Source organism: Mustelus asterias, chromosome 17 (assembly GCF_964213995.1).
Source record: "Mustelus asterias chromosome 17, sMusAst1.hap1.1, whole genome shotgun sequence".
In the NCBI taxonomy this organism is placed as follows: Eukaryota; Metazoa; Chordata; class Chondrichthyes; order Carcharhiniformes; family Triakidae; genus Mustelus; species Mustelus asterias.
The window spans coordinates 63,053,804-63,078,888 of NC_135817.1; the positions used below are offsets into that span (position 1 = coordinate 63,053,804).

The window sequence follows — 25,085 nt, forward strand, 5'->3', positions numbered from 1 at the left end:
GGGGTTGTTGACACTGTCCCGGGAGGGATTTGGAACGTTGTGTCAGCGGCAGGGGCGCGTGCCGCACTGTAGCCATGTCCCAGCTTGTTGCAGTCTCAGCGCTCAGCCGCGGTGGCAGCCGCATCAGCTCGGCCCTGAGCATCGCTACTACTGCAACACCTGCCGCGGCGCAGCGGCCGGGCGGCACCTTGCTCACTGCGGGAGGAGCCGCCGCCGCCGCCGCTGCTCGCTGTGGCTTGTCGGGCACCAGATGGCTCACGGGCGGCGGCGGCGCCGCTCGGAAGATCGCACCGGGCGGCGGCTTCTCCAAGCCGTTGTTCCTGGTGGGCAGCGCCGTGCTGGTTGGGGCGACCGTGGCCGGTCTGGGACTCGGCCGCAACCGGGCTGTGCTGGCGGCCAAAAGCGTCCGAACAGCGGCCGAGCGGCACCAGCAAGCGCTGGACGAAATGTTGGAGAAATGCAAACACTTCATGTCGGATCCGCTGACCGACATCAACAAGCTGCTGGAAAATAAGGATGAGATGAGGAGTAAGATGGAACTGCTGATCATGGATGTCCAGGCTGATGTTTGCAAAGCCTTGGCTGAGGTTGATGGTGGTCAGACATTCAAAGTGGACCGATGGCACCGCAAAGAAGGTAAACGTTTCCCTGTTTGCCTTCGTGCAAATCCACATGTTTTATTTTTGAGGAAGTTTTGACGCAATACCAGCTGATTGTCGGTATGTGAAGGAAGAGGTTGACAAATGCATGCTGGACTTTTCAAGGGCAGCAAACCCTGGAGTATTTCCATTTATTTTTCCAATAAATCAGGAGCAATCTTCCAAGGTAATTTTGAGGGAAGGAGCACCCACGGCATCTGTGCACCAGTGCTGTTCTTGTGTTTTTACCTGATTACCTCCTTGAAGTGTTCATTTTGATTTGATTTATTATTGTCACATGTATTAGCATACAGTGAAAAGTATTGTTTCTTGCGTGCTATACAGACAAAGCATACCGTTCACAGAGAAGGACGTGGAGAGCATGTTTTCCACTAGTAGGAAAAACTAGAACCAGAGGGCACAACCTCAGGCTAAAGGGACGATCCTTTAAAACAGAGACAACGAGGAATTTCTTCAGCCAGAGAGTGGTGGATCTGTGGAACTCTTTGCCGCAGAAGGCTGTGGAGGCCAGGCCACTGAGTGTCTTTAAGACAGAGATAGATAGGTTTTTGATTAATAAGGGGATCAGGGGTTATGGGGAAAGGCAGGAGAATGGGGATGAGAAAAATATCAGCCATGATTGAATGGCGGAGCAGACTTGATGGTCCGAGTGGCCTAATTCTGCTCCTGTGTTTTATGGTCTTAGGAAACAAGAGAGTGCAGAATGTAATGTTACAGTCATAGCTAGGGTGTAGATAAAGATCAACTTAATATGAGGTGGGTCTATTCAAAAGTCATTTCTGTACAGGGCAAGCATGAAAAATGTCAGAGTCCCAGCATCCATAGAAAAACACTTGTAAATTAGTTACCTTGCCTTCCTGGGTCCAAGAGATTGAGCAACAAATTCAAGTTTGACATTTTTGAGAGAATGTTGCACTGGCAGATATACCTAGAGACGTTATAGTGAACATAGGAACTGCCATCAGACAGATGTAAATCAACCTGTGGAATTCTTTTGAAGAAGAACAGAGAGAGAAGGAGATAGAGGGTGAGGGTAGTGCATTGAGATGAGGAAAGATGAGATGGGGGTTTGAGTGGAGCGTAGACATTGGCATGGACTGGTTGGACCTGATGGCCTGTTTCTGTGCCCTGTATCCTATGTAATCCTTTGTAAAGAGCAAGGGGAACTCACTCTGGTGTCCTTGCTGATCATTACCCCTCAATAAATATATTTGGAGGAAAAGCACAAATTATCTGGATGGGCAGCACGGTGGTCCAGTGGTTAGCACTGTTGGCTCACTGTTCCAGGCACCCAGGTTCGATTCAGGCTTTGAGTGACTTTGCGGAATTTGCACGTTTTAACTGTGTCTGCATCGGTTTCTTCCAGTTGCTTGGGCTTTAATTTGATATATTATTGTCACATGCATTGGGATATGGTGAAAAGTATTGTTTCTTGCGCTATACAGACAAAAACATACCATTCATCGAGTACATAGGGGAGAAGGAAAGGAGAGGTTGCAGAATATAGTGTTACAATCATGTCTAGGGTTCAGAGAAAGATCAGCTTAATATATGGTAGGTCCATTCAAAAGTGGTTTCCTCCCACAGTTCAAAGATGTGCAGGTTAGGTGGATTGGCAATGCTAAATTACCCCTAAGTGTCCCAAGATGTGTAGGTTAGCCATGGAAAAAGTGGGGCATCACGGGGATAGGGCGGGAGAGAGGGCCTAGGTAAAATACTCTGTCAGAGAGTTGGTGCAGATCTGATGGGCTGAATGGCCTGATTCATCACTGTGTTTGTGGAATCTTGCCGTACATAAATTGGCTTCTGCGTTTCTTACATTGTGTCTGTAACAATTCTTGAGGAATACTTAAGTAAAATGCTGCAGCTGTTGGAAATCTAAATTTTTATTTTCTGTTTTTGTTCCAGAAGTACTCCTTTAGCTGTAAAACATATTGAGGCTTCTGAAGTTGTGAAAGGGAAATATTTTTTCTCCCTTTGCTTCAGCATTTATCAGGGGAGTTGAATCAGATGGCCCTAACATTAAAAGAAGAAACCAAAAGATGCAAAGAAATTTAAGGTAGAAAGTTAGGAGATAACTGATAAACTAATCAGATTGGGAAAGGATAAAATCCCTGGTCCAGAGGAACTGCATTCACACAAATTAAAATATGTTAGGGAAGATATAGGTGAGGCACTATTACATATGTTTGTGGTATATATTATATAACCGTGTAAATATAATATACATCCCAGGGACTGGACAGTGTTCAGGCTTCGCCTGGTAAGATGCGACTGTTCCTTGCTACTTAAAAGTGTTAGGCAATGACCACCTCCAACAGTCATCATTGGGTAGAATCTACCCATCTCCCTTTGACGTTCAATGGATTACCAATTATCAATATCCTTTGGAGTTTCCATTGACCAGAAACTAAAATGGACCAGCCATATGAGCGGCACGGTGGCACAGTGGTTAGCACTGCTGCCTCACAGCGCCAGGGACTTGGGTTCGATTCCCAGCTTGGGTGACTGTCTGTGTGGAGTTTGCACATTCTCCCTATGTTTGCATGGGTTTCCTCCCACAGTCCAGAGATGTGCGGGTCAGGTAGATTGGCCATGCTAAATTGCCCCTTAGTGTCGGGGGACAGGCTAGGGTAAATGCATGAGGATAGGGTCTGGGTAGGATTGTGGTTGGTGCAGACATGATGGGCCGAACAGCCTCCTTCTGCACTATCGGATTCTATGAAGCTACCCTATCCTGACTGTCATTGGGTCAAAATCCTGGAACTCCTACGATGCATGGATTGCAGCGGCTCAAGAAGGCAGCTCCCCACTAATTACTCCAGGGCAGTTAGGAATGGATGACAAATCCTGTTCCAGCTCATGACGCCCACATCCCAAGAATGAATAAAAAATACAATTAAGGGCGAGCATGACTAAGAAAAGGAATAAAAGTTTATGTTGATAGGGTGGGCGTAGGTTCATTTGGAACAATATCCAGTTGTTGCAATATTGCCTGATTCTGTGTAATTCCACGTAATTTAAATTAGTTGATCTCGCCAAATCTGCAATCTGTTTTCCATTACATGTAGCGGTTGAATACAACTGAGTGTTGCTCGGCCATGTCAGAGGCCATTTAAGAGTCAACCACATTATTATGGCCTGGAGTCACATGCAGGCCAGGTAAGGATGGCAGATTTCCTTCCCTAAAGAACATTAGTGAACCAGATGGGTCTTTACAGCTATTGACAGTGGTTTCATGGTCATCAGTAGACATTTTTTTTGGCAAGCAACATTCGCAAGTGCCAATCAAAGACCATCTGCAACGAAAGCGAATCGATCCATCGTCCCTTGTCGTTCAATGACATTGCCATCACTGAAACCCCCACTATCAACATCTTTGGGGTTACCATTGACCAGAAACTCAACTGGACTAGACCTATAAACACTGTGACTACAAGAGCAAGTCAATGGTATGAATCCTGTGGCGAGTAACTCACTCCTGACTCTCCAAAACCTGTCCACTGTCTACAAGGTGCAAGTCAGGAGTGTGATGGAGTACTCAGCTGGATGAGTGCTGCTCCAACAACCTTCAAGAAGCTCAAGACCATCCAGGACAAAACGGCCAGCTTGATTGCCACTCCATCTATTAAACGTTCACTCCCTTCCGCTGACAAACAGTGTCAACCGTGTGTACCATTTACAGGATGCACTGCAGGAACTCACCAAGGTTCCTTAGGCAGCCCCTTCCAAACCCATTACCACCGAGAAGGACAAGGCAGCAGATACCTGGGAATGCCACCACCTGGATGTTCTCCTTAAAGTCAGTCACTGCCTTGACAAAAATATATTGCCGTTCCTTCACTGTCGCTGGGTCAAAACCCTGGAATTCCCTTCCTAACAGCACTGTGGGTGTACCTCCACCTCGGGAACTGCAGAAGGCTCCTCATCACCCCCTTGTCAACGGCAACTAGGGATGGGCAATAAATGCTGGCCTGGAGAGCGACGTCCATATTCTGCAAACGAATAAAAGAAAACAGCAATGCATGTGTGTAGCAATACAGGGCTGGGTTTTCAGTTTTCTAGTGTTTTGTGACATGGGATGTAATTCCTAAACAGTTGGAAAACCATAATCTAAGCAGCCTGAGCTTCACCAATCAAACAGAAGTTTCTGTAGAAATAACAGAACAGCAAAATGAAATGTAGCGGAGGATATGTATAATGGGTTTCAAAAATCATTCCATAAGATGTTGAGAGGACCCTGGTTAGACCCCACTTGGAGTACTGCGCGCAGTTCTGGTCACCTCATTACAGGAAAGATGTTGAAGCCATTGAAAGGGTGCAGAGGAGATTTACAAGGATGTTGCCTGGATTGGGGGGCATGCCTTATGAGGATAGGTTGAGGGAGCTTGGTCTCTTCTCCCTGGAGAGACGAAGGATGAGAGGTGACCTGATAGAGGTTTACAAGATGTTGAGAGGTCTGGATAGGGTAGACTCTCAGAGGCTATTTCCAAGGGCTGAAATGGTTGCTACGAGAGGACACAGGTTTAAGGTGCTGGGGGGTAGGTACAGAGGAGATGTCAGGGGTAAGTTTTTCACTCAGAGGGTGGTGGGTGAGTGGAATCGGCTGACGTCGGTGGTGGTGGAGGCAAACTCGTTGGGGTCTTTTTAGAGACTTCTGGATGAGTACATGGGATTTAATGGGATTGAGGGCTATAGATAGGCCTAGAGGTGGGGATGTGATCGGCGCAACTTGTGGGCCGAAGGGCCTGTTTGTGCTGTGGCTTTCTATGTTCTATGTTCTATAAGGTGTCAGAGGTATGTGATGAAGTTATTGGATCGTGGAACTAAGGAGAATGTGATCACATGGTTAAAGAGGTGGTTAAAAGTAAAGGTCAGTAATAAAAGGAAATTTCCCAGACTGGAATGCTATGCTGAGTGATGTTCTAGACTGTGATGGTCTGTCTGTGGTCACTTACTTGGCAGAAAGATAATTGAGCCATCATCTATAGCTTTTTTTTTTGGAAGAGAGTTTGAGATGTCTACCATCCTTTTGTAGAAATGTTACACTCTTGAATGGACTGGTTCTGATTTTGTGTGTTCTGTCAGCTTTTCCAAGTTTTTGTAGGCTTTCCTATCTTGATTTTATTTATGCAATCTCTCCTCATAATCTAACATTGGGACCCTGGTAACATTCTGGTGGATCTGCACTTGTTCCCAGGCTGGTATATATCTTTTTTGAAAGTGTGGTGTCCGGAACTGTACACGGCACTCTAGCTGAGGTCGAACCAAACCTCCTGTATGTGCTGCTGCTGTAGTAGAACCTCCTTGCATTTTGATATCCGCTCTCTCATGATTACAGTGAAGGAGTCGTAGGAAGAGCAGGTCTGCACTTCTTCACGCTTCCCAAGTTGGGTCCTTTTGCACACATCAATGCAAGGTGTGCTTGGGTGAAAGCTCCTGTGCATGTATTTTATACCCTGTACAATAACCTGCCCTGGTATTGATTAACCTTTGTTTGCATTTTACACTTCTTTTTCTTTACTACAGGCGGTGGTGGTATAAGCTGTGTACTTCAAGATAGCAAAGTATTTGAGAAAGCCGGGGTCAACGTTTCTGTTGTGTTTGGCAACCTTTCGGAGGAAGCTGCTAAACAGATGAGAAGCAGAGGAAAGTCATTGAAATCGAAAGATGGTAAGGGAGGAAACACTGACTGCTAATCTGCTGGCTCAGAAGTCCCTGCATTTACCATTGGCAAACGTTGTTTGAATGCTCTTTCTTTCTTGTGGATTCCGGCTCACTTCTCTTTGAGCTCTTAAACAGTATAGCACAGGAACAGGCCCTTCGGCCCTCCAAGCCTGCGCTGATCACGTTTACCTGTCTAAGCCAACCGCTTATATCCCGCTATTCCCTATTTGCTCATATGCCTATCAAGATAAGTCTTAAATGTGGCTAACATAACTGCCTCAACCACCTCACTTGGCAGTGCATTCCAGGCCCCCGCCACCCCCTGTGTAAACCCCCACCCCATACATCTCCACTGAACCTTTCCCGCCCCCTTATCTTGAACTTGTGCTCCCTTGTAATTGTCATTTCTGCTCTGAGAAAAAGCATCCAACTGTTCACCCTATCTATACCGCTCTTAATTTCATAAACTCTATCAGGTCGTCCCTCAGCCTCCGTCTTTCCAGGGAGGACAATCCCAGTTTATTCAATCTCTCCTCATAGCTAATGCCCTCCATACCAGGCAGCATCCTGGTAAATCTTTTCTGCACTCCCTCCAAAGCCTCCACGTCCTTCTGGTAGTGTGCTGACCAGAATTGGACACAGTATTCCAAATGTGGCTGAACCAGCGTTTTATACAACTGTAACATAATTTGCCAATTTTTATACTCGATGCCTCATCCAATGAAGACAAGAATGCTTTCTTCACTACTTTTTCCACCTGTGCTACCACTTTAAGGATCTGTGGACCTGTACTCCCAGATCTCTGTGTGTCTATGCTCCTGATTGTTCTGCCATTTATTTTATAGCTTCCACCTGAATTGGATCTACCAAAATGTATCACTTCGCATTTGTCCGGATTAAATTCCATCTGCCATTTCCCTGCCCAATTTTCCAGTCTATCTATATCTTGCTGTATTCTCAGACAATCTTCATCACTATCCGCAACTCCACCAATCTTAGTATCATCTGCAAACTTGCAAATCAAACCAGCTACGCTTTCTACCAAGTCATTTATATATATATAAAAAACAAACAGCAGATATCCCAGCACTGATCCCTGCATAACACAACTAGTTACAGACCTCCATTCAGAAAAACACCCTTCACCGCTACCCTCTGTCTTCTATGGCCAATGCAGTAAGAGTTTTAACAACACCAGGTTAAAGTCCAACAGGTTTATTTGGTAGCAAATACCATTAGCTTTTGGAGCGCTGCTCCTTCGTCAGATGGAGTGGAAATGTGCTCTCAAACAGGGCACAGAGACACAAAATCAAGTTACAGAATACGGATTAGAATGCGAATCCCTACAGCCAACCAGATCTTAAAGATACAGACAATGTGGGTGGAGGGAGCAAGCCAGTTCTGAATCCATCTAGCTAGTTCACCGCTGATCCCATGAGATTTACGTTTTTGCACCAGCCTGCCATGAGGGACCTTGTCAAAGCCTTACTAAAGTCCATATAGACAACATCCACAGCCCTTCTCTCAGTAATCATTTTTATCATCTCAAAAAAAACTCAAATTAGTGAGACATGACCTCCCATGTACAAAACAACGCTGTCTGTCTCTAACAAGACTATTCAGTTCCAAATGTGTATAGATCCTATTCCTAAGAATCTTCTCCAACAGTCTCACTAACATCAAGCTCACTGGCCTATAATTACCCGGGTTATTCTTGCTACCCTTCTCAAATAACAAGTCAACATTGGCTATCCTCCAATCCTCTGGTACCTCACAAGTGGCTCATGAAGAAACAAAGATTTCTGTTCGAGGCCCAGCAATTTCATCTTTGTCTCCCTCAATAATCTGGGATAGATGCTATCTGGCCCTGGGGATTTGTCTATCTTAATGCTTTTTAATTAACCTAACACTTCCTCCCTTGTAATGATGACTTGTTCTAGAGACCCCTCCAAGACACCATTAATCAAAGTGTCCCTCTCTGTGAATACCAATGCAAAGTATTGTTCTTTAGGGGATTTTAGTTCAGTCGGGCAGCATGGTCGGTGCAGGCTTGGAGGGCTGAAGGTCCTGTTCCTGTGCTGTAATTTTCTTTGTTCTTTGTACTCATTAAGGATCTCACCCATTTCCTTTGGTTCTACACATAATTTCCCTCCTTTGTCCTGAAGCTTACGGAATTGTGGTCACTGTTCACCACATGTTCCCCTACTGCAACTTTGTTGACCTGGCGGGGCTCATTCCCTCGTACTAGGTCCAGTATAGCCCCCTCTCTGGTTGTACTGTCCACATATTGTTCCAAAAAGCCTTCCTGGCTGGACACATTGGGGTAGCACGGTAGCTCAGTGGTTAGCCCTGCTGCCTCACAGCGTCAGGGACTTGGGTTCGATTCCCGGCTTGGGTCACTGTCTGTGTGGAGTCTGCACGTTCTCCCCATGTCTGCGTGGGTTTCCTCCCACAGTCCAAAGATGTGCTGGTTAGGTGCATTGACCCGAACAAGCGCTGGAGTGTGGCGACTAAGGGAATTTCACAATAACTTCATTGCAGTGTTAATGTAAGCCTTACTTGTGACTAATAAATAAACTTTTACTTTTTAATAAATTCCTCACCATCCGAACCCTTAGCCCTAAGGGATTTCCAATTAAAGTCTCACACTACAACAACCCTATTATTTCTACATCTGTCCAGAATCTGCTTGCATATCCGTTCCTCAACTTCTCGTGGGCTGCTGGGACGCCTGTAGTACACCTCCATCGTAGTGACTACCGCTTTCCTGTTTGAGTTCTACCCACAGTTTCTCATTACATGATTCTTCCAAGATGTCCTCCCTCTGTACAGCTGTAATATGCTCCCTAACCAGTATTGCAATTCCCCCACCTCTTTAATCTTCCGCTCTGTTTCACCTAAAACATTTATATCCCGGAATATTTAACTGCCCGTCCTGTCCCTCTTTTAACCAAATCTCCATTATTGCAACCACATTCACGTTCTGTGCATGAATCAAGGCTCTGAGTTCATCTGCCTTACCTCTTATACTCCTTGCATTGAAGCAGATGCACTCCAGATCTCCGGGCCCACTGAGTTCAACCTCCCCCAGTCTGCTCTTCCTTAGCTAGCCTGGCCGCCTTCCATGCTCATCCCCAGTCTCTACACTTACTGACCTACTGTTCTGATTCCCACCCTCCTGCCCATTAGTTTAAACCCACCCGAACCATACTAGCAAACCTCCCAGTCAGGATATTGGTGCCCCTCCAGTTCAGGTGTAACCCGTCCTTCTTGTACAGGCCCCAGGTTCCCTGGAAGACATCCCAGTGATCCAAAAAACTGAAACCCTCCCTCCTGCACCAGTCCTTTGGCCAAGTGTTCAGCTGCACTATCTCCCTGTTCCTACCCTCACTAGCACGTGGCATGGGGAGTAATCCTGAGATTACTACCCAAGAGGTCCTGCTTTTCAATCTTCTACTTAACTCCTTAAATTGCCGTTGCAGGACCTCGCTACTCTTTCTACCTATGTCACTCGTGCCCATATGGACAATGACATCTGTCTGATTTCCCTCCCGTTTTAGGATGCTTGGCACCCGCTCAGAGACATCCAGGACCCTGGCACCAGGGGGGCAAAACTACCATCCTGGAGAGCCTTTCGCGGCCACAGAAGCGCCTATCTGTGCCCCTAACTATTGAATCCCCAACCACTATTGCTTTACTATGCTTTGTACCCCCCTGTCTGTGCAGCTGGGCAAGCTGTGGTGCCCTCACTCTGGCCACTGCTGTTGCTGTCTCCTGATGGAACTTCCCACCCCTCCGCCCCCCTCATCAGTATCCAAAACGGCATACTTGTTAGTTAGGGGGATAGCCATAGGAGACCTTTGCACTGGCTGCCTACTCCATCTGGCAGTTACCCATCTATCTTCCTGCACCTTGGGTATGACCACATCTCTGTAGCTATTGTCTATAACAATTTCAGCTAATTATGTGTTCCTCGGTGCCTCCAGTTGCTGCTCTAACTGATCCATGCGTTCAGTGAGCATCTGCAACTGGATGCATTTCCCACAGATGTAGTCCTCAGGGGTACTTGAAGTGTCCATGATACCCCACATCGTGCAGGAGTAGCACACAACCCCACCAACTGACATTTTCCCCTCTCTATTAACTGTTAGATTTAAAAACCTAAATACTAGTTAGACACTTAAAAAAAATATATTGCAGCTGCTCTCACGAATAGGCCCCCTAAAATTAGTGCGTCTCCTGATTGGTATAAATATTTTTAAAATTTAAGTTTATTTTTTATTAGTCACAAGTAGGCTTATATTAACACTGCAATGAAGTTACTGTGAAATTCTCCTAGTCGCCACACTCCGGCGCCTGTTCGGGTACACCGAGGGAGAATTTAGCACGGCCAATGCACCCTAACCAGCACGTCTTTCAGACTGTGGGGGGAAACCGGAGCACCCGGAGGAAACTCACGCAGACACGGGGAGAATGTGCAAACTCCACACAGACAGTGACCTAAGCCGGGAATCGAACCCGGGTCCCTGGCGCTGTGAGGCAGCAGTGCTAGGCGCTGTGAGGCAGCAGTGCTAACCACTGTGGCAACGTGACGCCCCAGAGTGAGGAGGGTCCAGTGACCTGCCACAGTTACAAAGTTCAAACGACTCCCTTGGAAACAACTTGCACATGTTCAAATGTATGTACAAGTTGTCCACTGGTTGGCACTGTCCGATTCATCCAACAGGTTAAAGATGAGCTCTGCGGCCCTCTTTTACTGAATATATATAATTAGCACTGTGAATATAGCTCTGTCACTTAAGCATATGGTGTGTTGTTTTTGGGTGCAGGGATCCTGCCATTTTGCGCAATGGGAGTGAGTTCAGTCATCCATCCCAAGAATCCTCACATTCCTACCATCCATTTCAACTACAGATACTTTGAAATTGAAGAAGCAGATGGTAAGTGTCCATTTCAAATGTGCTTTGTGTTCGATAAATAGTAAATTACTCCTTTATGCAAGTATGCAGCAATATGGTTTCTATCAATGTTGTATCCATGGGCTGCTTTTGTGGCAGCAAACTGGGGCAATAGCACGATGTGAAACATAATGAGGTGGGATTTCGGGTGAACTGCGGAGGCCTGATGCCTACCAGCCAAAATGGGAGCGCCTGATCTCCAGGAGTCGAGGAATTCACATCCTTGATTGGCAGCGAGATCCCTGTCATGATGCTCCCAGGGGAGATTGCAGGACTTTGCCCAGTCAGACCGAATTCCCGCTGTCAAGAAGTGCCAGCCAGTTGGAGATCGACAGCTCTATTACCAGCAATGCCACCAGGCGTAAGATAAACATGCAGATGCAGCAGGTAACAAAAAAGGCAAATGGTATGTTGGCCTTCATAGCGAGAGGATTCTAGTACAGGAGCAGGGATGTCTTGCTGCAATTATGCAGGGCCCTGGTGAGGCCACACCTGGAATACTGTGCGCAGTTTCTGTCTCCTTATCTGAGGAAGGATGTTCTTGCTCTAGTGGGAGTGCAGACAAGGTTTACCCTACTGATTCCTCAGATAGCAGGACTGACGTATGAGGCGAGACTAAATCGGTTCGGATTGTATTCACGGGAGTCCAGAAGAATGAGGGGGAAATCTCATTGAAGCCTAATCTCATTGTTCCCAATGGTGAGCGTGTCCAGAACCAGGGGTCACAGTCTGAGGACGCAGGGTAGATCATTTTGGACAGAGATGAGGAGAAATTTCTTCACCCAGAGAGTGGTCAGCTGTGGAATTCGCTACCATACAACGATTTAGCCGCAACTACATTTTATATTTTCAAGAAGCAGTTAGATGTAGCAGGTGGGGTGAAGGGGATCAATGGATGTGGGAGAAAGGCGGGATCTGGCCATTGAGTTGGATGATCAGCCATGATCATAATGAATGGTGGAGTAGGCTTGAAGGGCCAGAATGGCCTCCTGCTCCTGTTTCTTGTGTTTCAATGTTTGCAGGGATTCCTGGAGGAAGGTAATTAAGGGCGGGACAGGGTTGCAGGGTGGGCATTGCCAGTGAGGGAATGGGAAGAGGGTCGAAGGAAAAGGCATGGGCGTGGCTCTCAAAGGGCACCCATCCTGATGCCAAGTGCTTTTGAATGAGGGGCCTTTCCCTGGTTGGCCCCAGACAACCCAACAGGTTGAATGCCAGTGGGATGAGGCTGTTAAGTGCACATTAATTTTGCCCACGGGGTATTAGACTAGATTTTTAAATAAAAACAATCCTGACATTGTTGGCACAATTGCACTCTAACAATCTCTTTTTGTTTAGGTGTGAGAAAGTCAGTAGAGCAAAGGTCAGTTTTACATATTCCATGTGTGGGAACAAGGAAAGATATGGTTTAAGTCTAAAATATTTCAGACCATTCATTGAGGGGTAGACAAACAGACCTACCAATATATTATTCATGTCCTTGGGATTAAATCAACTACCACCTCCTCACCCTCAGAAAAAGCTAATTTTGTAGCAATAAGCTTTTTATAGACCTTGTTTTTAAACTTGGTTTGTCTCAAAAAGAGACGTACAATTCAATTCAGTTTGAAGTATCTCAAACAACTATCAGTTACACATGTACCTAAAGTTCCAATTTTATTTGCATTTTTTTAAACTTTGCAGTTAAATCTGCCTTTTGTGTTCTTTCCTAGAGCAGGTCCTAACTAGAGTGTCTTGCATGAGATTGTAGAGTAATTTGTTAGGGAGGAGTAGCTATCTCTCATTGCCATGTCTTTAACTTTGGCGTCTTTTCTGAGATAGGCTGGTGGTGAGGGTTTGTCACCTCAAACCAGTCAAACTCAACTACCCCTGGTTGTCAGTACAGTATTCATAGCCAGTCTTCCCTCACCAAGACAGTCTGGGTGGGCTCAAATTCAACCTTTCAGACTTTTTTTTAAAGTGGGACTACCACTAAGCTAGTGCACACTCTGTCCTGACTCGACTGCCCCACTGAATGTCACTCTGGTATTTAGTACCCAATTTCGAGTCTCTATTTGTTGGGACTGAAAACTGGGGATCGAACCCTTCAGCTTCTGCCTCAGTGGTGCAATTGTTGCCACAAAGTCAAAGGCTTGCTCTCGTAAAAACATAGAAGATAGGAACAGGAGGAGGTCATTTGGCCCTTTGAGCCTGCTCCGCCATTCATCGCAATCATGGTTGATCATCCAACTCAATAGTCTAATCCTGCTTTCTCCCCATAACCTTTGATCCCATTCGCTCCAAGTCTTATATTTAGCCGCCTCTTGAATACATTCAATGTTTTGGCATCAACTACTTCCTGTGGTAATGAATTCCACAGGCTCACTACTCTTTGGGGAGGTGATGGTATTATCGCTAGACTGTTAATCCAGAAACTCAGCTCATGTTCTGGGGACCCAGGTTCAAATCCCACCATGGCAGATGGTGGAATTTGACTTCAATGAAATATACCTGAAATTAAGAATCTACTGATGACCATGAAACCATTGCCGATTGTCAGAAAAAAACCCATCTGGTTCACTAATGCCCTTGAGGGAAGGAAATCTGGCCTATATGTGACTCTGGAGCCACAGCAATGTGGTTGACTCTCACCTGCCCTCTAAGGCAACCAAGGATGGGCATTAAATGCTGGCCAGCCAGCGACACCCATGTCGCACGAATAAATAAAATAAAAAATGTCTCCTCACCTCCTTCCTAAATGGTCTACCACGAATCTTCAGACTCTGACCCCTGGTTCTGGACACACCCACCATCGGGAAGATCCTTCCTGCATCTACCCTGTCTAGTCCTGTTAGAATTTTATGTGAATAATATTGTAAGTATTCTCTCTGTCTGGCTACGTTTTCAAGTTTTGAGCTTTCATATTTAATAGGTCAAAAATCATGGTGGTTTGGTGGAGGAACGGACCTTACCCCTACATACCTGAATAAAGATGACGCTATCCATTTTCACAAAACCCTGAAGGAGGCCTGCGACAAGCATGATCAAAATTATTATCCAACTTTTAAAAAATGGTGAGTCAGATGGATGATGTTGCGTGTTTTTTACGAAAGGGTAAAGTAGATTTTTCTTTTCAGGTGGTAATTCACTCAAAATGTCTAAATGTGCAAAGCTGGCGAGAGGTGTTGTGCGTTTACGTGCAAAATTAATCAAAACTCCCTTTTCAGCTCTGGCCTTGTTTGTGCAGGATGGAGTAACGTCATCGGGAAACTGTGCGATTCTACCTTGAAGTTAAGTGACAGCACGAGGCAAATGTTTCACAATAGGCATGTGAACCAGTCGGCTAACTTTGTCAGGATTGAGAGTGGGCAGGAAAAGAAGTCGGGGAAATGAGAAAGTGTAAAGATTAGCAATCCGTTGGGGTGGCTTGAAAAGGAGCAGCAGAGGCATTCAGTTCAAATACAAGTAGTATGTGAGTTTTATAAGTTCATAAGATATAGGAGCAGAATGAGGTCATTCAGCCCATCAAGTCCGCTCTGCCATTCGATCATGGCTGATATGCTCCTCATCTCCATTTTCCTGCCTTCTCCCCAATAACTCTTCAACCCATCACCAATTAAAAATCTGTCTAACTCCTCAAATTTACTCACTGTTCCAATTTTATTTCTGAACATTTGATTGACAGATTTTGTTGACCTTATAGATAAATATTTGAATTTTCTTCGACATGGTTGTTTTATATTTCAAGGATGGGCCTGTACTCATTGGAGTTTAGAAGGTTGAGGGGAGATCTTATAGACTCATATAAGATAATGAAGGGGCTGGACAGGGTAGAAGCAGCGAGGTTATTTCCACTTACAATGGAACCGAGAACTAGGAGGCAAAGCCTCAAAATACGGGGGAGTCAATTTAGAACAGAGTCGAGGAGGAACAACTTCTCCCAGAGGGTAGTGAATCTTTGGAATTCTCTGCCCAATGAAGCAGTAGAGGCTACCTCGTTAAATGTGTTTAAGTCACAGATAGATAGATTTTTAACCATTAAGGGAATTAAGGGTTATGGGGAGCGGGCGGGTAAGTGGAACTGAACCCACTGTCAGATCAGCCATGATCTTATTGAATGGCGGAGCAGGTTTGAAGGGCTAGATGGCCTACTCCTGCCCCTATTTCTTACGTTCTTAAGGATACTCTCCCAATTAGGGAAAGGTGGGGTGCCTTCAATTTCAGTGCATCTTTTCATACATTTAAAAATTTACTCTCAGCACAATGCTCAATTCCTAATTTGCTGAGGTCATCCATGGGTTTTAAGTACTGGGTCGACGAGACATTGGTATAGCACAACTTCTGGAGGCACAGCAGCATCTTGCCATCCACGTTTCAATGAGGATAACCACAGAGAATGCTGGATGAACTCAGCAGGCCTGGCAGCATCTGTGGTGAGAGAAACAGATTTAACATTTTGAGTCATATGGACGGAAAACATTAACTCTTTCTCTCTCCCTCCACAGGTGCTGCCAGATCTGCTGAGTTTATCCAGCATTTTCTGTTTCGGATTTCCAGCATCCACAGTATTTTGGTTTTATTTGACTGAGGATATGTGGTTACTCGGGTACCGAGTAGTCATCCTTTACTGTAAAATCAGGGCCAATGTATAACGAATATCTTCTCATTGTTTCCTGAAAAGCTGGTGTCTTTAAGCCTGCTTAAAATTCAAAATTACATTTGCAAACTGAGGAAGGTTTAGATTCAACGTAGAATTTCGCAACCCAGACGCATTGATAAAAGTCAGTTGAATGACTGAACGTTTTTTGAGACTTGTAAGATTAAGCTTGGACCTTGTGTGTGAAGGCAGATCACAATGACTTTGGACTGAGGAGCTCTTATCAGGGGCACGCAAGAGGATTGTAGTGCAAATCCTCGTGTTTTTATCAAACACTTGTCATTTTGTTTTGGGCGGGCCAATCTGTTCAAACCTGATTGCTTGACTCTCAATAATGGGTGACAAGGCAATTATGTGATTCTTGTGCACCTCATTGTCCACAAAGCGTGGACTCCAAAGTCGGGACTTTTTGAATTGTACTCACCCGACTAGAAAGGTTGGTAGAGTTTCATGATGCCAGGTCTCTGCTCACTTGCTGCGCCCTCTCCAACTTCTACCATCGTTACTGACGGCTGCAGGGAACACTGAACAAATTTTGGACAATTCATTGCAAATATGAAAAAATAGCTTCCAATGCACTATTTTTTTTTCTATAACTTCCATTCTTGTTGTTGTGTATCTTTGTTTTGGTACAAAAAAGATATCCAGAATTGCTCCATGTTCTGGTAACGATAGGAAGCAATTTAAAAGCCCACCATAAGAATGACTTGGCTCTTCCCCTCAACTACCACAACATCTGCCTTTCTGCAATTCGCTATTGACTTGATCTATTTGCCCCAATACATCTTATAGAGAGAGTGCAAAAGGTTTTCCATTGGAAACCTCACTCTATCTTTGTATTTGTGAAGCAGCAGAAGTGCAGCAATGGAGAGATGTCTAACTGGTCAACCAGCATTGGAAAATGTGTAGCGCCAAACTGCAAGGCAGAAATGCACAGGTTGGCATTTGTTTAACATGGAACTGTGTGTGGAGACTCGATTTACCGTGAGGGCGATTTTGAGCCTGCGTTAGCAATCACAGGCGGAAAATCTGGAGAGAAGTGTGTTCCCCATTTTTCCCCGCCCCTCGCTGGTGATGTCATGAGGTTCACGCCCACAAAGAGTGAGCACCTCATTTTAATGGATTTTGGTAAATTTTAATATTATTGGCCAGCCCCACCCCCGCCACATTAAATCCTCCCTCACTGAATATTCCAACCTCATCGATGTGACATCACAACAAGATTCAGTAGAAGGATCCCTGTCCCCCAAGGGCGCAAAGTATAGCCCCCAGAGGTAGCGGGACATGCCCAAGCATGACCTCCGGCAAAGTGCCAAGAGGCAGTGCCAGGGCTGGTCCCGCTGGGCAGCCCCATGGGTGGTGTTCCCCTTATGTTTGTGGGGGAGGGCTGATGCCTGTGAATTAGGAGAGTGCCCCGCACGGTAGGGAGGGGGTGGGAGCCAATGTCCTGATACCTACAAGAGGAGTGGTGGTGGTGGAATGGGGTCACCCCGATGCCTGCGAAGGGGGTGTGGGGAGGTGCCCTGATGTTGGGTTCAGGAATGGGGTAGCGGGGAGGGGGTGTATAATATGTTGGGTTTGGAGGGGATGGGGGGGTGAAATAATGTGTTGGGTTTGGGCGCTGGGAAGAGCCCCTGATGCTTCAGATTGGGGGGGGGGGGGGGTGCGGCGGTCCCTAACATGTATGCTGGGGTGGAAGGTTGGTTGGACATTCAGTTTCTGTGCTGCTGAACCCTCTAAAAGCAGCGTCCTGATCTCTGTGGAGCCGATCTTGCTGGTTCTATCAGTCCCTGTGCATTCAGAGTGATAGCATAAAACCCTGCACACTGAGAGGCTCAGGATCCGGAGTGAAAACTGGCTGTTTCTGGAGAGCTAAGCACCTGTTTTCAGTCTGAGCCTGACACTGGAGAAAAGAAAAGGTAAGTTTCCACCCTTCACCTGGGTTTTGATACAAATGGATCTATGGTCACACAAAAATAATGTGGGGATAATGGCTTTAATGCCATAAATGTAAGATACTGAAGAAGCTTCTTTATCTCGAATGCACTACCACATAGAGTGGTTGAGGTGATTAGCAAAGATGCATTAAGTCCATGATGGAGCAAGGAATAAAGTGAGAGGAAGCACTGAGAAAAGAGGCTCATATGAAGCTCACTACTTCTGAGATGTAAGGCCTGTTTCTGTGCTTTGACGTTCTCTTGAAACCATAATTGGAATGCGAAGTCAAGTTATGTTATGTTGCTTCATAACCATGGTGCTTTCCTTTGGTAAGAAATCTCACAACACCGGGTTAAAGTCTTGCATCTTTGTAGAAACTTGATGTCTGTGTCGATATGCGCGATCTTCTTGGAGATCCTCTCCACTCGCTTTCCTTTGGTGGCAGTATACTAAGACTGGTTACTGTGGGACTTGTGCATGAAACGGTTTCTTCAAAGCTTGTGTTGTAAATGAAGAAATGTTTGGGTCTTTACCATTGTACAAGCTGTCTTGCAATAATTTGACCACAAACATCAAACATTTTTAATTTTGCTGCTGTTCCTTCAGTACTCCAGAGTGGTTAAAATCACCATCGTGCGCTAGATAGATGTGTGACATTTTTGAGAAAGAGGAAGATTAAAAATGCATATTTTAACAGTTTTCTTTCCTCCTCCCATTGTCTTGAATGAAGGTGTGATGATTATTTTACCATCAAACATCGCGGGGAGCGGAGAGGAGTGGGTGGCATATTTTTTGACGACTTGGATTCTCCCTCAGCAGAAGGCCTGTTCAGATTTGTACGCAGCTGCGCTAAGGCTGTGGTTCCCTGCTACATTCCCATTGTGAAGAAGCACCTGCACGACTCCTACACTCCAGAAGAAAAAGCATGGCAGCAGCTTCGGAGAGGCAGGTGTGTTGAACAAAATACTTTTTTGTTTTTACAAAAAGGATCACCTGTGGCAGGAGGTGATCATTTGTTCACTTTGTGGTAACTTGAGGGTGCGCTTGCTACCCGCAGGGGTGGAGGGCTGTAACATCCACAGCTGCAGAGAACCACTGTCATAGCAACTGGTACGTAGGCGATGAAAATGGTGTAAATATGTATTTTAAGTTCAATTGATAGATGTTTTCAGGAGAATCTCTAGTTGCGTTCCTGCAATTGCCAGGCACCCTTTTTTAAGGGAGAATTAAACCTGGTGATGTGCTTCTGTGGGGAAACAAAATCATCAGATTTGATTTATTCTCACATGTATTGGTATACAGTGAAAAGTATTGGGCAGGCTGTAGAATCCTGAAACATAACATATAGGTAATGACTGGCTCAAAGTTTTATTGCAAATGGGTTTGTATGCAACCTGTTTCGAATGATGGTTGGGGCATTAGTAGTAATACACATTTTTTTACCCCTCCCCCCCCCGGAAAAATATTTTTACAGTTCACACAAAAAATGTTGCTGTTTGCAAAGAGTTTTCCAAAAGTTTTCTAGGTACTGATAATATCTGCTGCTTCCCAGAATGCAGGGAGTTGTCCCACCATTGTTTCACTTATATTTGCAAGTCATCAAGTCCCATCAATGACCCTTCAGTTTAATTGTCGTGGCTGGCCTTATTGGCTAAGGAAGGAAACTGAAATGTATCATGTGTAAATAGAAAGTAACGAGTAACTTAATGTATGCCCTTTAAATCATTTTATTATATTAACTATTCTGTTTCAACCTAAGTTTAGGCTAGTGCTCCACGTGTTGGTGCAAAACTAACTAATTGTGCAGTGAATTGACCAGATGCAATTTGGGTGAATAATTATTAATAGTTGCCTACCCTCAAATCCTTCTTAATGGGGAATATTTCAAAATCCAGCTATCGGGCCAAATAACTTGTTTGAGTTATAAGGAGAGGCTGGGTAGACTGGGAGTTTTTTCCCCTGGAGCATCGGAAGCTTAGGGGTGATGTTATAGAAGTCTATAAAATAATGAGGGGCATAGATCAGCTAGATAGTCAATATCTTTTCCCAAAGGTAGGGGAGTCTAAAACGAAAGGGCATAGGTTTAAGGTGAGAGGGAAGAGATACAAAAGGGTACAGAGGGGCAATTTTTTTCACACAGAGGGTGGTGAGTGTCTGGAACAAGCTGCCAGAGGTATTAGTAGAAGCAGGCACAATTTTGTCTTTTAAAAAGCTTTTAGACAGATGGGTATGATGGGTATAGAGGGATATGGATCAAATGCGGGCAATTGGAACTAGCTTAGTTGTTTTAAAAAAAAAAGGCAGCATGGGCAAGTTGGGCCGAAGGGCCTGTTTCCATGCTGTAAACCTCCGACTCTATAAAGGGGCGTGGGCACCTAATAGTGAGCGGTTGTATATGGCGACGCACATTATTTTAGCTTTTGTCTTGTAGGGTTTTTAAGAGTGGATTTCGAGTGTGTGGCCAAGCTGTGGAAGGAGAAGGAGCGGCACGCAAAAATAATTAAATGTAGGGAAACTAAATTGTGTGTGTGTATGTGTGTGAGTGATGTGCGTTGGGGGGAAGCGGCTGGGGGAGGGATGCTCGAGCAGCCAACCAGCTATTTGATGGCTGCCTGCAATGGGTGTGAAGAAAGTGTCCTGTTTGAAACTTTAAGGCATCTCCTCCAGAGGAAAACTGTGCACCCTTCCTGGATAAGCTGGTGGTGGTGATCAGGATCAATTCATTGCAAACCACCAACAGTGCCTAAAGCCAACAATCTCTCTGACTCCTTTTGTATCGAACCCGGTTGTTTCAATAGGTGGTGCCAGATGGAATGTCTCACTGACAGAGGTACCATCTATCTGTTGAGATGTTAAACCGAGCTCCCGCCTGCTCTCTTGGGGTGGATGTAAAAGATTCCATGGCACGATTCGGAAGAAGCGCAGGGGAGTTATCCCTGGTTAATATTTATCCTTCAATCAATTTCACACAAACAGACGCTCGTTATCATGTTACTGTTAGTCGGAACTGGCTGTCCCATTTCACACGTTACAACAGCAGCTATGCTTCAGAAAATACTTAACTGGGTGTAAAGCACTTTGAGACACCTGGTCACGAAAGGCGCAATAAAAATGTAAATCGCTGCCTTCTCGTGTGTGCAGTATCTTAAAAGGGGGGCCAGCTTGTGAATGGCCTGTACAGTACCTCGCGATCACTGCATGGAGCTTCGAGGACACGTTCTGGTGCAGAGGACATCCGACTTTCCGGAAGCTGGGAAGGCAAGTCACTAAGTAGATGGCCCAAAGTTTACTCTTAACCTCGCCTGAGAAGCAACTTATTGTAGACCGTGATCAGGTTGGATTTCACCAATGTTTTCTGAAGTAGAATACGACCCTAGTAACCTTTTTTTCTGTTTCCCTTCAGAGTACAGCTTTTCTTCCTTGTGTACAATTGGTCTATTAAATGAAATCCTGATCAGAAAGATGCAAAAGAATTCCAGTAGGTGGCACTATTGGGCAATCATTTGGACAACTCTTCCTTCGTGCCAGTTTCCAAGATTCAAAGCTTAAGTTTGAATATGTTTAACTCGATTGCTCACTTGCAATTCTAGCAGTGCGGTTGTTTCACATCCTGGCTTAGTCTACCAGTGTTAAAAGTTGGAAGGTGAAAGAGGCTCATGATGGCTCAAAATGATGCTGGTTTATTTTCAGCGATTTGCCTTTAAAGTTGCAGCACATTCTGGCAGATTTTGGTTATGTTATCCATCATCAAGCAATTAAATTTATGCAGAAAGATAACACTAGCATTGCATTTTTGCATCAATCTGACATTACCGTGACGTACAGAAGCAGTACACTGCAGATGCTGGAAATCGTAAATAAAATGCTGGGGCAGTACTCAGCAGGCCAGACCACATCTGTGGGGAAAGAAACAGTTAACTTTTTATCTGAAGCATAACTCCTGTTTCTCTCTCCAAAGATGCTGCAGACCTGCTGAGTATTTGCAGCATGTTTCTATTACCATGACCTAACTCGAAATGGCTGTTACTGCCTTCTAATAATAGCTCTTTTTATTTTTGCTTCTAACCTCTCTTTCAGATATGTCGAATTCAATCTAGTTTATGACCGAGGAACTAAGTTTGGTCTTGCAACTCCAGGATCCAGGATAGAAAGCATCCTGATGTCTCTCCCACTGACGGCTAGGTAAGGGGTCAGCACAGGTACTCAGATTTTCATCGTGTTTTCTCCATTAACATTCTAGTATCATACCAAGACATAATTTAAGACAAGGGGTTAAATCCATATTGATGGATTACATCAAGTTGTACTAGTTTCGTTTAACAGTATTTCCTATTCGCTTGATGTATATGTGATTCTGAAAGATTAATTATTTTGCATTATAATGCAAAACAGGCCAAAAGGCCTGTTTCTGAGCTGTAATTTTCTATGGTTCTATTGCAGGTCAGTGGGACTAGGCATAAAATGGTTCGGCACAGACAAGAAGGGCCAAAAGGCCTGTTTCTGAGCTGTAATTTTCTATGGTTCTAATGAAGCGACACGGTGGCACAGCGGTTAGCACTGCTGCCTCACAGTGCCAGGGACCCGGGTTCGATTCCCGACTTGGGTCATTGTCTGTGTGGAGTCTCCAAGTTCTATCCGTGTCTGTGTGGGTTTCCTCCGGGTGCTCCGGTTTCTTCCCGCAGTCAGAAAGACGTGCTGGTTATGTGCATTGGCCATGCTAAATTCTCCCTCAAGATATAAGAATGTGTTACATTTCTTCTGCTTTGATTTAGCATACAAGCTGCCTTAAATAGAGGGAAATAGGGATCAAGGCTAGTTCAAACAATATTTTGAAGTGTGAAGTATGGGCAGCACAGTGGCACAGTGGTTATCACCGCTGCCTCTCAGCGCCAGGGATCCAGGTTCGATTCCCGGCTTGGGTCACTGTCTGTGTGGAGTTTGCACATTCTCCCTGTGTCTGCGTGGGTTTCCGCTGGGTGCTCCAGTTTCCTCCCGCAACCCAAAGATGCATGGGTTAGGTTGATTGGCCATTCTAAATTGCCCCTTAGTATCCCAGGATGCATAGGTTAGAGGGATTAGCAGGGTAAATATGTGGTTCTGTGGATAGGGCCTGGGTGGGATTGTTGTCAGTGAAGACTCGATGGGCCGAATGACCTCCTTCTGCACTGACGGCGTTCTATGAAATTGTACTTTCAGTACATTTGTCGCACTTTTTTTGTTTGCAGTATTGGGTTGAAAATCGTTGTCAAGATGGTGAGGCTAATGGTGAGGTTTTATTTAAGTTCAAATGCCACAGCAGCTTCAGATGAGGGAAGACGTGCAATAGTCAAGAAGTTACTGGCAGCAATGCATCACTGCACCATTTTCTTACTGAAAGCCGCATCTCACTGTCTGGCTTCCCATTTAAATGCATTAAACGGCCTCAAAGTCCCTGTACTTGAATTAAAGATATGACGTAAATTGAAATTGCAACTCAACATACTCTTTCTTTCCTTCGATGTTGCAAGTGTTAGTTATTCCCAGTTAAGCACTTTGAACTCAGAAAATTAACTATTACAAGAGTGGAATTATGTTTTTGAAGTGTTAGGACTGCAGTTTATTCAAGTTCCATGTTTGCCTTTGTCCTGCAGATGGGAATACATGCATGATCCTCCCAAGGGCACAAAAGAGGCGGAAATTATCGAGGTATTGAAAAATCCCAAAGATTGGGTCCATTGATGAAGCTGAGCTTCATCTTAAATAATCTTCATCTTCTGTTAAACCTGAAAGCGGAAGAGCTTTCAATTTTCATTTCTGCTCTGTTTCATAAAGTTTGAGAAAGTATGTCAAACACTGAGCTTAACACAGTGGCTATGGATTGATTGTCTTTTTTGGTATCAGTAAAATGTGTTGGAATTGTTTCCAGCAAAAATTGATTATGTGTAAGACTGTGTATGCAATTGAATTCAGCGTAAGTGTGCATTGTTGCAACTATCGTTTGAGGTGATCAGGGGTGGGCGAAGGACAACATAAAAGTCCTAGGGTAGGATTTTCCAGCTGCGCTCGCCCCAAGTCTTGGAAAGTCCCATTTTCCAGCACAGTCCATTGCCTCTTGTATGCTCTGGCGTTTCAGGTGCTCAGCTAAATACCAAAACTGAGCGAGCAGCAGAGCTTTGGTGCTGTTTGCATTGAAAGGGTTAAAAAGGAAGTGCTGAATCTTCGTCAGTCATTAAACGTCTCATTAAGCCACAAGCTCGTGTGTCCCCCCCTTGCCAAAATTCTTTTGAACGTATTGCAAGTTTTGTGCCAATTTTTAAAAAGCATGTGAACTGTTTTTATATGTAATGTCCATAAGAGGTCAACGGAATTGTGACTACTTTAATATGCTGATGTTTCTCAAAGCATGTTTCTTTATAATGTGTAATGTTCTTATTTCCCACAAAGTCAGAGCTACAATTTGTATTTATAAAAATTTAGAAATGACAAAGGAAGTGGAAAATATTTATTTTCAATATATGATAAAAAGAGATTGAAGTTTTTATACATTAGAATCAATGAAATAAAACATTGCAATAGATATTGAAAGGGACATTATTTGAGAAACTTCCATGCACCGATTGTTTCTATTTTGTACATTTGTTGACATACACTTCAGACAGTGGAATGTTTGGATAGTACATGTTCTGAAATGTTAATTATTTCAGTTAATAAAGGCCAATGACTTTTGATACTTTAATATCACGTTGTATGTTTCACACTGAATGTAATAAACCTGACTCATTCTGATTTCTTCCTTTCTGTATCTTCCTTTGATTTCATGAATCTTGCAATTGTTTTTTAATTAATTTTTAAAATACTTTTTTATACTTGGAAGGCGATGGCCTAGTGGTATTGACGCTAGGCTATTAATCCAGAATCAGCTAATGTTCTGGGAACCCGGGGTCGAATCCCGCCTCGGCAGACGGTGAAGTTTTAATTCAATAACAAAATTTGGAATTAAGGATCTACTGATGACCATGAAACCATTGTCAATTGTCAGAAAAACCCCATCTAGTTCACTAATGTCCTTTAGGGAAGGAAATCTGCCGTCCTTACCTGCTCTGGTCTACTGTGTGACTCCAGAGCTGCAGCAATGTGGTTGACTCTCAACTGCCTTCAGGCAACTAGGGATGGGCAATAAATGCTGACCAGCCAGTGACGCCCATGTCCCATGAATGAATTTTTAAAAAATCAAAGTTGTGCTAACTATGA

General features: G+C 44.6%; 1 protein-coding gene across 1 annotated transcript; it reads left to right on the forward strand.

The window, feature by feature from the left end:
- cpox (coproporphyrinogen oxidase) lies at nucleotides 1–24,620 on the forward strand. The gene is made up of 7 exons (XM_078232827.1): nucleotides 1–636; nucleotides 6,189–6,332; nucleotides 11,156–11,266; nucleotides 14,193–14,334; nucleotides 18,586–18,804; nucleotides 21,933–22,037; nucleotides 23,486–24,620. The coding sequence occupies exons 1-7, from the start codon at nucleotides 75–77 to the stop codon at nucleotides 23,571–23,573; spliced, it is 1,371 nt and encodes a 456-aa protein (XP_078088953.1). The 5' UTR covers nucleotides 1–74; the 3' UTR covers nucleotides 23,574–24,620.
- The last annotated feature ends 465 nt before the right edge of the window (nucleotides 24,621–25,085 follow it).

Bases quoted from the DNA above. Each gene is read 5' to 3' on its own strand.
- cpox (XM_078232827.1), top strand. From the start codon at position 75: ATGTCCCAGCTTGTTGCAGTCTCAGCGCTCAGCCGCGGTGGCAGCCGC. The intron at 6,333-11,155 runs GTAAGGGAGGAA...TTTTGGGTGCAG, and splicing joins GTCATTGAAATCGAAAGATG to GGATCCTGCCATTTTGCGCA. The intron at 22,038-23,485 runs GTAAGGGGTCAG...TTTGTCCTGCAG, and splicing joins TCTCTCCCACTGACGGCTAG to ATGGGAATACATGCATGATC.